Genomic DNA, 16,367 nt, shown 5'->3' with positions numbered 1-16,367 from the left:
GAAAAGACACCCGACATTTTGGACACTAGGATTGCTAATTTTAAAGTTTTTGTTAAAATTTGACGTTTATACCGAGAAAAGTAAATCAGCCACGCCACGGAGCTAAGGAAAAGAGCAGACTCATGGGAGTGAGGCAAAGCAAGCCCCACGATGTCGAAGAAAGAATGGCAAACGGCGCTGGACAGTCTCGATAAAAAAGTCACAGAGGGGAATAAGGAGATCAAAGATATGATGCAAGAGATTGTGAAGGACATTAAGGAGCTTAAAGAGACTTTTAAATCAGAGATGGTGGAGCTGGTTAAAAATACTGATGAGGTCAAGAAAGAATTACAATCGACAGCAGAAAGTTAAAACAGTGGAAGATGAAACTGACAAGCTGGCTGTATCACACAAGATAGAAACCAAGGGTTTGAAAGGAAAAATGGCCGTGGTGGAATGTAAACATATGGAAAAACGACTCAGATTTCGCGGAGTCCCAGAAGTGGAAGGGAAATCAACCCAAGAGCAGATTTCAGAAATACTAGCAGAATTTTTGAACAAAGAATTGGATGAGGTGGCAGCCTTTCTAGCTGTGACATACAGAATCAACTCAAAATATGCAGCACAAAAAAATTTACCAAGAGATACAATAGTCCAATTTACAACAAAAAGAACAAGAGAAGAGATTGTGAGTAAGCAATTTCAAAACCCTCTGGAAATTGATGGAAAAAGAGTGAGAATAATGAAGGAACTGCCTAGGGGGGTTTTGTTGGAGAGGAAGAAATACAGAGAACTCATACAAATGCTGAAAGAACTGAACATTAGATATAGATGAGAAATACCAGAAGGATTGAGCTTTGAATTTCGTGAGATCAAAAGAACACTCAGATCTGGACATGAGATGGAAATGTTCCTAAAGGACTATGAAAAAGACCCAAAAGATCTAAAATTTGACCATGGAGTGTAAAATCATATCTTGGAATGTAAACAGACTGAACTCACCTTCTAAACATAAAACCACTTTCCACTGGCTATCCAAACAACACTGTAATATAATTTGTCTGCAGGAGACACATTAGGAAACAGGATGTGAAATATTTAAAATTTGCTAAACTGGGGAAAGAATTTGCAGCTGCGTCAAACCAGAAAAAAAGAGGAGTTGTTTTGTATATTAAAGATGAGCTGCAACCAAAAATGATTTTAAATGATGCGGAAGCTAGATATATAGCAGTGGAAATAATTTGGAATACAAAGAAAATACTTTTGATTGGGATTTATGCACCTAATGGTGCTAAAGAGAACTTTTTTAAACATTTACAGAACCAACTGGATGGACTAACATATGCTCAAATAATTTTGGCAGGTGACTTTAATGGAGTAACAAATTTGGACGATGATAAAAAAACGAAAGGTGCTCACAAAAAAGGACTTTTGCCAAAATCCTTTTTTGAGATTAAAGATCAGGAAAATTTGGAAGATGTATGAAGAAGAATTAATCCTAAAACAAAACAATACACGTTCTATTCGGCGAGACACTCGACATTATCAAGAATTGATACGATCTGGGCCTCTAAAGATCTGGCGGTATGGACTAAAGATGTGGAAGTAATGCCTAAAGTAGGCTCAGATCATAACCCAGTAATGTGGAAATTTGGGAAAGGCACCAAAAGACGAGGATGGAGGATAAATGAAGATTTGCTGCAATTAGAAGAAAATATAGTGCTACTACAAAGAGAGACCAAATTCTTTATACCATACAACTTAAATAAAGATGTTTCAACGCACAAAGTTTGGGACACTTATAAAGCAGTGATTAGAGGAACTTTAATGGATTTAAATGCAAGAGATAAGAGGAGAAAAGAAGAAAAAAGGCAAGAAATTATGGAAAAGATAAAGGCCAAGGAATTACAATTAAAGAAAAGACCAGGGAAGAAGAAGTTGTATCAAGAAATAAAAATTTTGCAAGAACAGTTGAGAGTAATGAACAATAAAGAATTAGAGTGGGAACTGAAAAAATTGAATCAAAAGTCATTTGAAGGTGCGAATAAACCTGGGAAATATTTAGCATGGCAACTGAAAAAGAAAAGGGAGAAAAAAGTAATAACCAAGATCCAAGAAGATGGCAAGATGTTAACAGATCAATTGGCTATTAGCAGAGCCTTTTTAAAGTATTATGCAAAACTGTATCAAAGAAAAGAAGTGAATTTGGACACTATTGATCAATATTTGAACAAGATTAATTTACCAATATTATCAGAAAAATGGAAGGAAAAGTTGAATGCAGAAATAACAGAGATGGAAATAAAAGAGGCTATTCGGACGACTAAATTAGGGAAGGCACCAGGCCCAGACGGAATTACGGCTAGGTTCTATAAACTATTGGTGAATGAACTGGCACCTTTTTTGAAAGTGGTAATGAATGAAATTTTAAAAGGACAAAAGATACCAGAGTCTTGGAATGAGGCCAACATATCATTGATACCAAAAGAAAATCAAGATTTAAGTAATGTCAAGAACTATCGTCCTATTTCATTGTTAAATAATTACAAAATTTTTGCAAAAATTTTGGCGGGGAGATTAAAGGACTGGTTAGTCGAGTACATTGCAGAAGAGCAGGCAGGGTTCCTTCCAAACAGGCAAATTAGAGACAATTTGAGAACTGTAGTAAATGCTATAGAATACTATGATAAACATTGTGAAAAAGAAGTTGGTTTCTTCTTTGTGGATGCAGAAAAAGCTTTTGATAATTTGAACTGGAATTTTATGTTTGCTACAATGGAAAGGCTACAAATGGGAAAAGATTTTATTCAAGCAGTAAAAGCAATATACAGAGACCAATGTGCGGCAATTGTAGTAAATGACGATTTAACAAAAAAATTGGAAATAAGAAAGGGTACAAGACAGGGGTGTCCATTATCTCCATTGTTGTTCATTTTGATTTTGGAACTGTTATTGATTCAAATACGAGAAGATGATACTATAAGAGGCATAAGGATTAAAGAATTTACCTACAAGGTTAGAGCTTTTGCGGATGATGTGATGGTTATAGTGGAAGATCCAATACAAAACATGCCGAAGTTGCTTGATAAGATAAAAGAGTTCGGAGATCTGGCTGGATTTTATGTTAACAAGAAGAAATCAAAGATACTATGCAAGAATATAACTAAACAAAAGCAACAAGAATTAATGGAACTTACTGATTGTGAAGTAACACATAAAGTTAAATATCTTGGAATTGAGTTAACTGCGAAAAATATCGATTTATTTAAGAATAACTATGAAAAGCTATGGCAACAGATTGATAGAGACTTGATTAAATGGAATAAACTAAATCTGTCATGGCTGGGAAGAATAGCGGCAGTTAAAATGAATGTGTTACCATGAATTATGTTTCTATTACAAACAATTCCAATTCTTGGGGATTTCAACATCCATGCTGACGACGATGCCTCTATGCAGGCCATTGACCTGGTGTCCTCCATGGCGGCCCTAGGACTCTTCCAGTTTGTTTCGGCTCCCACACATCAAGCAGGTCACACGCTGGATTTGATTTTTGGGGCAGGGATGATGGTGGTCCTGGATGCCTATGATGCAGTGCCATGGTCAGATCACTTTGTTCTGAAGACTCGTCTGAGCATGCCACTCCTTTCCCGGGTGGGCGGTGAGCGGATTTACGCTCGCCCGCGGAGGCTTATGGATCCAATTGGTTTCCAGGCGGCTCTGCGGGATCCGATGCCCCCTGGCAGTACGTTAGATGAGCTGGTGGATGATTGGCATGACCGTCTTTCCGAAGCCATCGACGCTATTGCCCCCTGCCGTCCTCTCCAAGCCCGCAAACGGGTAGCTCCTTGGTTTACCGAGGAGCTTCGCCAGATGAAGCGGTCTCTGAGACAACTAGAGCGAGTGTGGAGGCGGGGGCGCGACAAAGAGGCAAGAACATCTTATAGGACATTTATGAAAGCCTATGAGGTGGCAGTGAAAGCAGCAAAGAGGGATTTCTTTGCTGCTTCCATTGCGTCCGCTAGCTCACGCCCAGCTCAGTTATTTCGAACAGTTCGGTCCTTGGTCTCCCTCTCTCAGGGAGACCACCAAATTCTTAATTCAACTATTGGCTGCGAGGCTTTTGCGAGCTATTTTGCGGGTAAAATCTTGTCCCTTCGCCGTGGCCTGCCACCCACTGTTGATACAGTAAGGGAACTGGAGACCCCTTGGCCGTCTTCTGGGTCCGTATTAGACCATTTCAGGCTGCTCTCTCAGGACGATGTTGAAAGGATCCTGCAGGGGATGAGGCCAACCACCTGTCCTCTGGACCCCTGCCCATCCTGGCTGGTGAAGGCCAGCTCAGAGGGGCTACGGGACCATTTGGAGGCCATTGTTAACATCTCCCTGAGCTCTGGGGTTTTTCCAGGAGTGTTAAAGGAGGCGGTAGTGCGGCCCCTCCTGAAAAAAACATCTTTGGACCCCACCAACCCGTCCAGTTACCACCCAGTGTCGAACTTCCCGTTCCTGGGTAAGGTGATTGAGCGGGCTGCGGCGGTACAACTGCAGGAATTCCTGAATGATGCTCTAGTCCTGGACCCATTCCAGTCTGGCTTCCGTCCTGGCCATGGGATGGAGACAGCCTTGGTTGCCCTCACAGACGACCTTCGCAGGCATCTGGATCGAGGCGGGTCAGCGCTGCTTGTGTTACTTGATCTCACAGCAGCGTTTGACACGGTTGACTATGATTTGTTGGCCAGCCGCCTTGCCGACATGGGGATTAGGGGGACAGTCTTACAGTGGCTGGTCTCCTTTCTCCAGGGTCGGGGACAGAGGGTGGCGCTCGGGGGAGATCTATCGCCCCGTCACCCTTTGGTGTGCGGGGTTCCCCAAGGGGCGATACTCTCCCCGATGTTATTTAACATCTATATGCGCCCCCTCGCCCAGTTGGTGCGGAGGTTTGGGCTGGATTGTCATCAATACGCGGATGACACCCAACTTTTTCTGTTGATGGTCGGCCGGCCAGACACGGCCCCAGACAATCTGGCCAGAGCTTTGGAGGCTGTGACGGCATGGTTGAAACAGAGCAGGCTGAAATTGAACCCAGTGAAGACGGAGGTCCTGCAGCTGGGACGGGGGCTGCCAGATGTTGGGATCCAGCTCCCTGCCCTGGATGGGACACCACTGGCAACTTCGCCAGTGGTAAAGAGTCTGGGTGTGCTTCTGGATGCCTCCCTATCGATGGAGGCCCAGGTCACGGCGGTTGCCAAGTCTGCATTTTTCCATCTTCGTCAGATCAGGCAACTTGCCCCCTACCTGACGCCCCAGGACCTGGCTACAGTGATCCATGCAACGGTCACCTCCAGGCTAGATTACTGTAACTCACTCTACGCTGGGCTACCCCTGGGCCTGATCCGGAAACTACAACTGGTCCAGAATGCGGCGGCACGGGTCCTGACTGGTATACCTTACCAGTCACACATCACACCTGTCCTGCGCCAGCTGCACTGGCTTCCGGTTAAATTCCGAATCAGGTTCAAAGTGTTGGTTCTTACCTTTAAAGCCCTGAGTGGGTTGGGACTGGCATATCTTCGGGACCGCCTCTCCCTGTATGTTCCCCGGAGATTGCTCCGATCAGCGAATAAATACTTACTTGTGGTCCCTGGCCCTAAGGAAGCCCGCCTCGCTTCAACCAGGGCCAGGGCCTTTTCAGTCCTGGCCCCAGCCTGGTGGAACACTCTGTCAATGGAAACCCGGGTCCAGCGGGACATATTATCGTTCCGCCAGGCCTGTAAGACAGAGCTGTTCCGCCAGGCGTTTGGTGATTGAAGGGGGCGGTGCCATGTCGGCCTCCCACCTTTGGGGTGGGGAAGGTTCTCCCCACCACTGCACCTTGTTAATTTGTTTTATTATTTGTATACTGATTTTAGTTTTTGTTTTTATCGATTTTAACTGTTCACCGCCCAGAGCCCCTGGGGATGGGTGGTATATAAATTGAATAAATAAATAAATAAATAAATAAATAAATATTTTGATGTGCAACCTGTACTCTGAGTATTTGATGTGCAACCTGTATCTGATTATTTTGATGTGCAACCTGTACTCTGGACAAGAGGCTACTGTTAGGACAGAATATGAGGGAATAGAATGGTTTCCAATAGGCAAAGGTGTCAGAGAAGGATATATATTATCTCCTTTTCTTTTCAACCTATATGCAGAACATATAAGTAAAGGTGGATTATATTGGGAAGAAGGTGGAGTGAAAAACTGGTGAAAGGATCATTAACAATTTGAGATATGCAGATGACACCATGTTACTAGCAGAAAATAGTGAAGATTTGAAATGCCTACTGAAGAAGTTTAAGAGAAAGTGCCAAGACAGGATTACAGCTTAACATCAAGAAGACAAAAGTAATGACTACTGAGGAATCACATAATTGAGGTTGACAGTGAAGAAATTGAAATTGTTCATGACTTTCTATTCCTTGGCTCAATCATCCACCAAAAGGGAGACTGCAACAAAGAAATCAGAAGACTGAGACTGAGAAGATCAGCTATGAGGGAACTAAAAAAAAATCCCTAAGGTTCCTTAAAATCAAAGTAACCCACAGTATGTTATTCCCCATTACTATGTATGGATGTGAAAACTGGACAGTGAAGAAAGCTGACAGGAAGAAAATTGATTCATTTGAAATGTGGTGATGGAGAAGAGTTTTACCAATACCATGGACGGCCAAAAAGACAAATAAGTGTGTTCTAGCCTACAAATCAAGCCTGAATACTCCCTAGAAACTAACATGACAAAATGGAAACTATCATTCTTTGGTCACATCATGAGAAGACAAGACACTGTATAAAAGTCAATAATGCTGGAGTCGAAAGCAGCAGGAAAAAGGAAGATCCAAAATGAGATATATTGAGTCAATAAAGGAAGCTACATCCTACAGTTTTCAAGATCTGAGAAAGTTTGTTAGCATTAGGACATTTTGGAGGTTTTTCATTCATGAGGTCTCCATAAATCAGCAGTGATTTGATGGCACACAAACCCACCCCATGGCCATAAATACATCCTCTAGTAGTGAATTCCATGTACCACTTGCGTAAAGAAATATTCCCTTCTGTGTGGTCTGATTCTACTGACCATCAGCTTCACTGGATGCCCTCGAGTTCTAGTATGAGGGGAGGAAGAAAAAGTTCTCTGTTTATCCTCTCTATTTGTATAATTTTATAAACCTCTATCATATCCCCCTTTAGTTATCTCTTTTCTAAACTCCAGAGTCCCAGACTCTTCAGCCTTTCCTCATAGGAAAATTGCTCCAAACCTCTAACCATTTTGGTTGCCCTCTTCTGTACTTTTTCCAGCTCTGCCATGTCCTTTTTGATTTAAAGTGACCAAAACTACATGCACTATTCCAAATGAGACTGCACCACTGACCTATACAGGGGTGTAAGAATATTGGCTGTTTTTTTTTCAATTGCTTTTCTAATAATCCCCAGCACAGTTTGCCTTTTTCTCTGCTGTGGGGAAATGAACAAGAAATAACCACTGTGATAATCTAACTACTACTACAATGCTACTGAATTCTGTTTTACATGTTATTAAGACAGATAGTACTATTGACATGCAAACGGAGCCATTGAAACCAGAGTCATACTGGATTTACAAATTGGATACTGTTGTACCCCACGGGTTAAATTTTTGTTTGAATTTCTCGTGTTTCCTTTAAAGACTTGAAACAGGTGCCATCATTTGTTTTGGTTGTTGGAGCTTCTGTAGGAGACAGCAACACCTGTTGGATCCTGTTTGTGAAAATGAGGTATCTTTAAAACTACAGCAAGTGAATAGCATGCAATTGGCTTCCTTCATAATGCCTTGCATTTTTGGGTTAGCTATCCAGGCCGCTTGATTTTGGAGGCTCAATGAGAATTTGTGTTTAAAAGTGTTTTTGGAAATGTGTTATATAAGAATGCCTCTGCATTACAATCTTGTAAATAGTTTTATTGTAATTGGTTACAACTTGACTCTGCTGGTAAATTTTAAAACTTAGGCAAATTATACCTTGTAAATGTTTTCGTACCATGTTTTATATTGTTGGGTCAGGTATTCAGGCTGCTTGAATGTGGTGGCTCAATGAAAATGGGTTTTTGATGGTATGCTGTTTATGTGCAATGTTAAGTATTGCTTTACAATTATATTTAAAAGTTATTTTGTAAGCAATTTTACTAGAGTTTTTGGCATGTAATCTGTTACAGCATATGAGATTCACTTTGGTATATGGCTACACACCTGATGAAGATCTTGGTAGAAACAGGATTTATAATTAGCCAGTCACCCATTGTGTAACAGCCATCTGCAACTGACAAACACTAACCCTCGGACTGTTTGGGGGGAGTTGTTTTGGTCAGAAGGCAGCAGTTTATTGAAGTGCATTATATACTGCTTATCTTGTGCAAGTTTTGTGAATCTCAATTGGTTAATGTTAGCAGCTTTTGAATAGGTATATGATGAGAAGGCAATTTTGTATATTTACACAAAGAGTATATAGATATAGTTGCATTTCACAGGAGAACTGATTAAATTATAGTAGTAGTTAGATTATCATGGTGGTTATTTCTTATTCTTTGCTTTGTACTGTGATCTCCTTTTTTTCACTGCTGTGGCACACTGGGTTGACATTTTCAACACAGCACACCCCTTAACACCTACTTCTACTAACAAAATGTCTTTGCAGGACAGTATAATCTACCAGATCGAAGGCTGTTGATAAATTCAAGAAGCAACAAAGAAGTACAATAAGAGCCAGTGTAGTATAGTGGTTAGAGTGTTGGATCTAGAAGACCCAGGTTCAAATTGTTGCTTTGCCATGGACTCTTGTTGGGAGACCTTGGGCTAGTCACTCACTCTCAGCCAGACGTGCCTCATAGGGTTTTTGTGAGGATAAAATGGAGGGGAGAATGATGTAAGCCTCTTTGGGTTCCCACTGGGGAGAAAGGTAGGGTATAAATGAAGTTAATGAATAAACACTTCTCTACATTCAGAGTTAATTAAAGTCATCAGCACTGTCTCCATTCTGAAACCAGACCTGAAAACAGACTGAAATGGGTCAAAGAAAGATGTGTCATTCAGGAAGAATTGGAGTTGCTCCACCACCACTTTCTTAATTACCTTGTCCAGAAAAGCCAGAATGGGATTGGATGACAGTTTCCCCTACCACTGTTCTCCAGTGATTTTTCTAAGTAATGTATGAATGAAAGCATCTTTTAATGTTGGAGGAAAGACTCCCTATGTCACTAGACACCTCTGCTTCCTGAACTATACTACTACTGGCGAAACACGTCAGTGCAGTGTAATGGTTACAGTGTCAGACTAGGATCTGGGAGACCCTGGTTCAAATCCCTTCTCTGCTATGGAAGTCTGTTGTGTGACCCCGTCCCAGTAACACACACACAGCCTAATCTACCTCACAGGGATAAAATGAGAGAAGCCACTTTGGGTCCCCATTGGGACTTAAATGAGATAAATAAATCAGAGATTTTATTACCAAAAAACTTCACAGAAATATCACTGCTAACCACTAGTTCCTTAAATTTAATGATGGATCTTGGAGTCAGCAACTGCCAAAATACCCGAAACAATGAGCCAGACATGAACTAGCTACAATTAGAATACAGTGACAGCTTCCAGCTAAGATAAACACAAGTCTAATACTTACCCCATCAAACTCTATTAAAAATTCTGTTTTTAGACGTCTACTGGCATCATGTTCACCTTCTCTTCTTTCACATAAGAGGCTATCAACTTCATCTGAAAATAAAGTGGGAACACTAACATTTTCTATATCAAAGATGCCAAATTATTTAAGAGCTACCAAATAAAAATAATTTTATACATTTGGTATACAGAACATATACCTATAGGCATTTTTTCTTCTACAGTTAACTGGACAACACTGTACATGCCACATTCTTAAAAGCAAGATAAAATTTAAATTGAAGGTTAACTTCTATCATAACAGCTTACTTTAAAATTTAATGTAAAAATAACTAGAGCAGCTTAGTAAACAAATACTGAACTCTTACCTATAAAAATTATAGAAGGCTGAAGTTCTCTGGACACTGCAAAAAGAGCACGCACCAATTTCTCCCCTTCACCAACCTATGAGCATTAACATACTCACTTTAGAAAATACATAATTACAAACTTAATTTTAACAAAAGTTGGCTGCATGAGAAGACCATTAACTCCATTCCACATGCTTATGAGTTATGACATTAACTCACTGCTAGTACATGATATGTTCTTTGCATTCTTTCACTAAGCTCCATTTTATTGTGTGTCATGTATTTTTAAAAGTTCCAATGAAATGAAGTGTTGGCATCCTTATTTTTCCAAAAATGCAATTGAAGATTTCCAAATAATTGTAATTAGGAAGCATATTCAATGTACTAAAAATACTGCAGCTGGCTCTAAATAACCCTCATGGTTGTAACAGAGAAAAACTTATTTTCTCAACAGGCTGACAAATTTCATTTTCTTAACTCATTTTCACGATGGGGTACTTTTGATGACAAAAACTAAAAAGTGAGGGAAACTGAGGAAAGGGTGATTTGAGGTACCAAAACTGAAGAAAGGGTGACAGAGACACACCAAGATATTTTTCGTCCATTTCTTCCTTCCCACAAATACTTCCTGGCTTAAGTTAGCAAGTAGGCAGAAAAAGGATATAGTAGGATTATGCCTCGTCATTGCTACACCCAGTCAGTCACCCTTTCCTCTCTAATGCCCAAACTACATATTATATGCAGTCATTTCCCACAATTTTTAAGAATGAAAAGCAGCCACAGGAGGCTGCAGAGAAGAGCAGTCTGGAAGAAAAGAGCAGTTGGAGCAGAAACATAGCCTGAGAGGAAGGTGTTAAGTGTCTCTTTTCTGTCCTGCTGGTAATTCATTCAAAAATGCAACCTCCTACAGATACATTTAATTTTAAAAACTGTCAGAGAAGTTAGCCATAACTTCATGTAATATAATTTTGCACTAAGCTGTTTTCTAGCCAGAAAATGCAGGTGGAACATTTACAAAGTCTGGCTCCGTATAGGACCTGTGAAAGCAGCAGTGAGCCAGATAGTGGTATGCAGAGAGAACAAGCTTGTGTAGATTCTCTGTTGCTGCTGCCAATACAGCTAAGCAGCAATGGGGCTTTCACATGGCACATTTCCCTGTAGTTTTCATGCCCAAGTCCCCAACTTTTAAAAACTATACATTTATATATAACCAGTCATTAAAAACAAATGAGGAGGTGATCAGTTAGGGCATGCCAGAAGAAACAATCATTTTCATCTGCTGGCAGAAGAAAATGATCAAGGGGGACAGATGAATTTCTCTGTGGAAAAAATTCCGTAGTTTTGGCGCCACAACCAAAAAAGCCCTTTCTTCGGTTGACAGAGCATGGGACTCTAATCTGGAGAACCAGGTTTGATTCCTTACTCACTCCTCCACTTGAAGCCAACTGGGTGACCTTGGGTCAGTCACAGCTTCTAGCTCTCTCAGCCCCACCCACCTCACAGGGTGTTTTGTTGTGGGGATAATAATGGCATAGTTAGTAAACCACTCTGAGGGGGTGTCAAGTCATCCTGAAGGGCAGTATATAAATCGAATGTTATTATTATTATATTATTATTAAATCAAGGCCTCCCTGGGTGTTTTCTTAAGTGCACAACCAGAATAAGCAATTAACTTACATATTTTGATGTCAGACTTGCAGCACTTATGCTGAAAAAGGTTGCATTAGATTCCGCAGCCACTGCTTTGGCCTAGAAAGAGAGAAAATGCCAAATTGGAGCTAAAATACACAAGAGTTTACAGTGTGGTTACTTGAAATATGTAACACAGAACAATAAAGTGCCATTAAAGAAAAATCAAAATATTGTATCAATGAAGTGGCAATATACTGTTTCATTGCAGACAGTATGAAACTGAATTGGAAGCATTCTACTTCTAAAAACTTAACACTATCCACAAATAATTACATATCACAATTTTTTCAACAACTGAATAAAGGCCTATTCAGGTTAGTCTCCAAAGTATGAACTACAACATCCTCCATCTTATCACAATTGTAAACATAAGTTTATGAAGGGAATGGCTGCATTTCATTTTTTATTTTTATTATTTCATGAAACGAAGTAAGCAGGAAACTTTGCAATCTCTTATTTGCCAAGTATTATTGAAAGCAGCTTAGTACAATGGTTTATTCAAGTGCCTTTTCAACATAGCAAAATACTGAAAGTATGCCTTAGGAAGGAATTTTTTATGAAGTTATCCAGCTCATTTCCAATGTAAGGGGAAGAAAAATATCTGCATATTAACACAATGTAAATTAATGTCAAGTCCTAAATATCCAAACATTAAGAATTCTGTGTTTCAGAAGCATGTAGTTACCCTTTTCTCCTCTGAAAACAATATGCAGTTTTAGGCATGCAAAAGTAAACTTCAGAAGATACAATTTTTTCAGTCTAAAAATACGATTTGCTGATTTACCAATAACTACAAATGCTCTCACTCAAAAAAATTATGGCAAACACATGAAGAGCTCTCATAGCAAGACATGGTGATGCAGTCATGTAACATGTTTCTAGTGAGTCCAACTAGATTAAAAAATGCTGCTGTTTCAGAGACCAGGCAACTTCAATTTTTCACTATTATGTAAAACAACTGTACAGATTTCTGAAAAAATATGACTTAACTAAAAGTTTGCCACAGAAAAATGATTTCTCACCAGCATAGTCTTCCCATTTCCTGGTGGGCCAAACAACAACAATCCACGTGCAGGAGCCCTGAGTCCTGTAAACAACTAAGAAGAGTGGTAGAGTTATTCTGTTGTGACAAATGATACAAATATAAGTTAACATAAACTGGCAATTTATCAGACTACATTTAACCCCCTGACATTTAAGATACAAAGATTTGGAACCAACCTAGGACCTTCTATTTCCACTTTAATTAGGAAACAGATGATGGGGAGGAAGGGCACATAAGAGATAGCCAGTACAATCCATATCAAAGAAAACAGAGAAGGACCAAACAAATTTAAATATTATCATGTTTGGTTCATCTAGCTGTCACATCTGAAAGCCAGCATGGCACAGCGGTTAGAATGTCAGACTAGGATCTAGGAGTCCTGGGTCTGAATCCACACTCCACCAAGAAAGTTTGCTTGGTCACCCTGGGCCAGTTACACACTCAGTCTGATCTACCTCATAGGGGTAAAATGGAAGAGAGGAGAACATAAATGGCTTTGGGTCCCCACTGAGGAGAAAAGCTGAGTATAAATAAAGTAAAATAAATAAAATAGCTTCAGTGTTCTGCAAGTGGTTTGTATGCTGCTCAAATTTGCACACTTTCACTATTTATCACTGTTTCTCCTCTTCCCCCATCATTTCCCTTATGTCAAATTTTAGGCTGTAAGTTTCCTAGGAGAGGGACATGTCATCTTATACTTGGTAAAACATTATGGATGTGATAGAACAGTCAAAACTAAATAACCAATTTCAAAGAGATGCGGAGGAATCATTTAAACTCAAATTAACAACATGCAGTTAGCTACTACACATTATAGAGCATACAGTAGTAAATGCAGTACATTCACATTTAAAATATTTTTATGAACATATATATGCAACTGAATCAGTCTCTCACCAATGAATGGTCATAATTACTATCAACCCAATTGGACTATAATGAAAAAGAATTGTGATTCTCATTACCAATTATTAGGAAAATGACAGGAAAAAACTGTTAAGTTTCTCTGGAAGTAATTTTGATTGCAGATGTTACATGAATATATCTAAAGCTGTGAATGAACAAGGTTGAGATAAACTATATTCTAATTATCACATAACACAAGATTTGCATGGGCAATATGAAAAGTGAAAGAAAACAGATTGCTTACCTCAGGTCTAAGAGAAGGAAGGATAACAATTTCTTGTAGCGCCTGCTTTGCTAGCTCTTGCCCAGCGATATCATCAAATTTAACAGATGGCCCACTAACAAATACAGAATACCAATTAGTGTAACAATAGACATCTCATTCTTCTGGAGTGCAGCTGGCTAGTTTCACGTCTCTCAACAATGCCATTTTTAAGGAATCAAAATTATGAAGTCACCCACAATAGATACTAAAATACTCGTAGAATGTAGCTTTATATTTCAGCCTAAACTTAATTCTACTTGGAAAAAGCACTACTTCCCCTATAAGAAATCTAGTTAGCTTTTTCTACATAATAACCCAAGGTCACTCCTGTAATGAATGTCCACCTTTTTGCTGCTGAGCCACAAGAAAGGCCAATATTATGAGGATCTTAACTGACCCCGAGTTGTAAAATTTCAGGATATTTTGAAGTCACCAGGTTGTGGGGGGGATCTAGATTCTGGGGGGAAATTGAAACACATACAATACTTACTGTCCTATCAAATCCAAACTAATGTTATTTTAATAACATAAAGTGTATCATTTAAAAACTTAGCATATAAAATTGCAAATACTTGTTATTTATGGAATTTAAGTTATACATTCGTTAGAATTCTGCAAACAAAATTGCAAATATACCCAATATTTGAGAGGAAACTGCACACTGATGCGCCCTATGCTACCTTAGCACATTTATCTTAATTTTTGCTATCTGAAAAGAAAAAAAGGAGGAAAAGAAGAAGTTAAACAGAAAACACAAGCTTTGTGGTAAATAACACATTATTTGGTCAGAAAAAGGTCACACAAAGGGTCAATAGTAATATCTGCACAGCTAGATGTAGTTCCAGATAGATTCTGTCTTCCTCCTTTTGTAGCTACTGGCTAAAGAGAGCTCAGTTCTCAATGAGACTTTCAGTATTTTCATCTGAGGCTTTGGTGCTGTTTCTGATCTTTTGACCTTTTCCCCCTCCAATCAGTTAGGCAATGAGCTATATGTTACCCAATCTATGATAATTTAACACAGTGGTTTGAAAGAGGTGAAAAGCTCAAACAGAAAGGAACAAAAACAACAGAAGGCATGCAACAGCTGAGAAGCAATGAAAGCCTTGCATGCTCCCCATGAACATTAGGCATCCTTCTCAGTGCAGAAATGCATCTTGGATTTAAGACCTGTATTGTCTATAGCATGCATCTTTAAGAGCATTTCACTCATTCTAAAAGAAAATATTTCACAGAAGTTTTTTTTCAGTACTCTCCAGAATGTCCAAATTTTTCATTGAAAAAAGGACTCAGTTAAAAAGGGAAAACACATTCTCACACATTCTCCCCCATAAAATTTTTCACTTTTCCCCCAGAACTTCACATCAAAGTTGACCAAAACCAGGGCTTTTTTTCAGCCAGAACGCCCAAGAAAACCATTTTGGAACATCTTCAAGATTGTCACATGACTGGTGGCCCTGCCCACCTGATTCTTCTTGATTTTCCCTCGATTTCCCCTGCTGGAGGCAGAAGGAGCCTCCCTGGGAGAGCAGGCCAGGCAGCTAGGGTTCCCAGGTGCCCAGCAATCTCCCAGGGAAGTCCCTCCTGCCAGCTGATTGAATTTTCAGAAATGGCAGCAATGATCTAAGAGTATCCCTCCTAGTCTCTATGGTAAAGCTACCATAGAGACTAGAAGCCTCAGACTTGCTTTAAAAGAGGCTATGTACACAGCAGCCTCGTGGTGTGCTGAGAGAGAAGCAAGAGGTGGGTCGCAGATGTCCCAGAATTACAACTGATCTCCAGACATCACAGATCAGTTCTCCCTCAGATAAAATGGCTGCCTGTAGGGTGGACTCTATGACATTATACCCCGTTGAAGACACCTGCCACCCCTCCAGGAATTTCCCAACTTGGAGTTGGCAACCCATATTTAGTAAGGTTGCCAACTGGCTTGGAGAAAAAAGTCCTGTCCCTTTAATAGTGGTTTAATGTATGACAATGAGCAGCTGAAGCTCTTCATAGCATGCACATAAATAACATCCCATTAAAGGGGCTGGATTTCCCCCCCTCCAGGCAGTTGGAACTTGGGAGCCCTCTTATTTTGGCCTAACAGTCCCAAGCCTTTCCTAATCTGACTAGGAGCAAGAAACTCAACAGATGAGGATCCCTAACCCTAACCCTTCTCTTGTTCCCTGCTGTGGGGAGCAGCGTCCCGCCTGCCCTCCTTCTCACTGGACAGCCCCTGCACAAGCCATGGAAAGGGGCCCTTTGCAACCCCCGCTGGCAAAAATTCCATGATATGTGGCTTGAACTTTTGGATGAGGAGGATAAAGCAATTAAAGAATTGGGGTTTGTCTTTTTTTCTCTTCTAGTGGTGTTTCTGATATGTAGTAATTAATGTTTGCATTTCTTATGCCTTTATCGTTCCATGCTCTCTTCTGTATGTCCAAAGCAGAGAACTCT

The 16,367-nt window shown here is 40.0% G+C and overlaps 1 protein-coding gene across 6 annotated transcripts in view; it reads right to left on the bottom strand.

Annotated features, from left to right (window-relative positions):
• SPAST (spastin) overlaps nt 1-16,367 on the bottom strand; it is a 64,040-nt gene that overhangs the window by 18,937 nt on the left and 28,736 nt on the right. For all 6 annotated transcript variants that reach the window (XM_054987632.1, XM_054987648.1, XM_054987664.1 and 3 more), the window contains 5 exons: nt 13,908-14,001; nt 12,735-12,809; nt 11,698-11,769; nt 10,039-10,114; nt 9,672-9,763 (listed from right to left, as the gene is read on the bottom strand). In XM_054987632.1, the coding sequence (XP_054843607.1) occupies nt 9,672-9,763; nt 10,039-10,114; nt 11,698-11,769; nt 12,735-12,809; nt 13,908-14,001 (409 nt within the window). The remainder of the gene's footprint in view (nt 1-9,671; nt 9,764-10,038; nt 10,115-11,697; nt 11,770-12,734; nt 12,810-13,907; nt 14,002-16,367) is intronic.

Source organism: Eublepharis macularius, chromosome 1, assembly GCF_028583425.1.
Source record: "Eublepharis macularius isolate TG4126 chromosome 1, MPM_Emac_v1.0, whole genome shotgun sequence".
NCBI lineage: Eukaryota > Metazoa > Chordata > Lepidosauria > Squamata > Eublepharidae > Eublepharis > Eublepharis macularius.
This window is presented reverse-complemented; position numbering and strand designations above follow the sequence as displayed.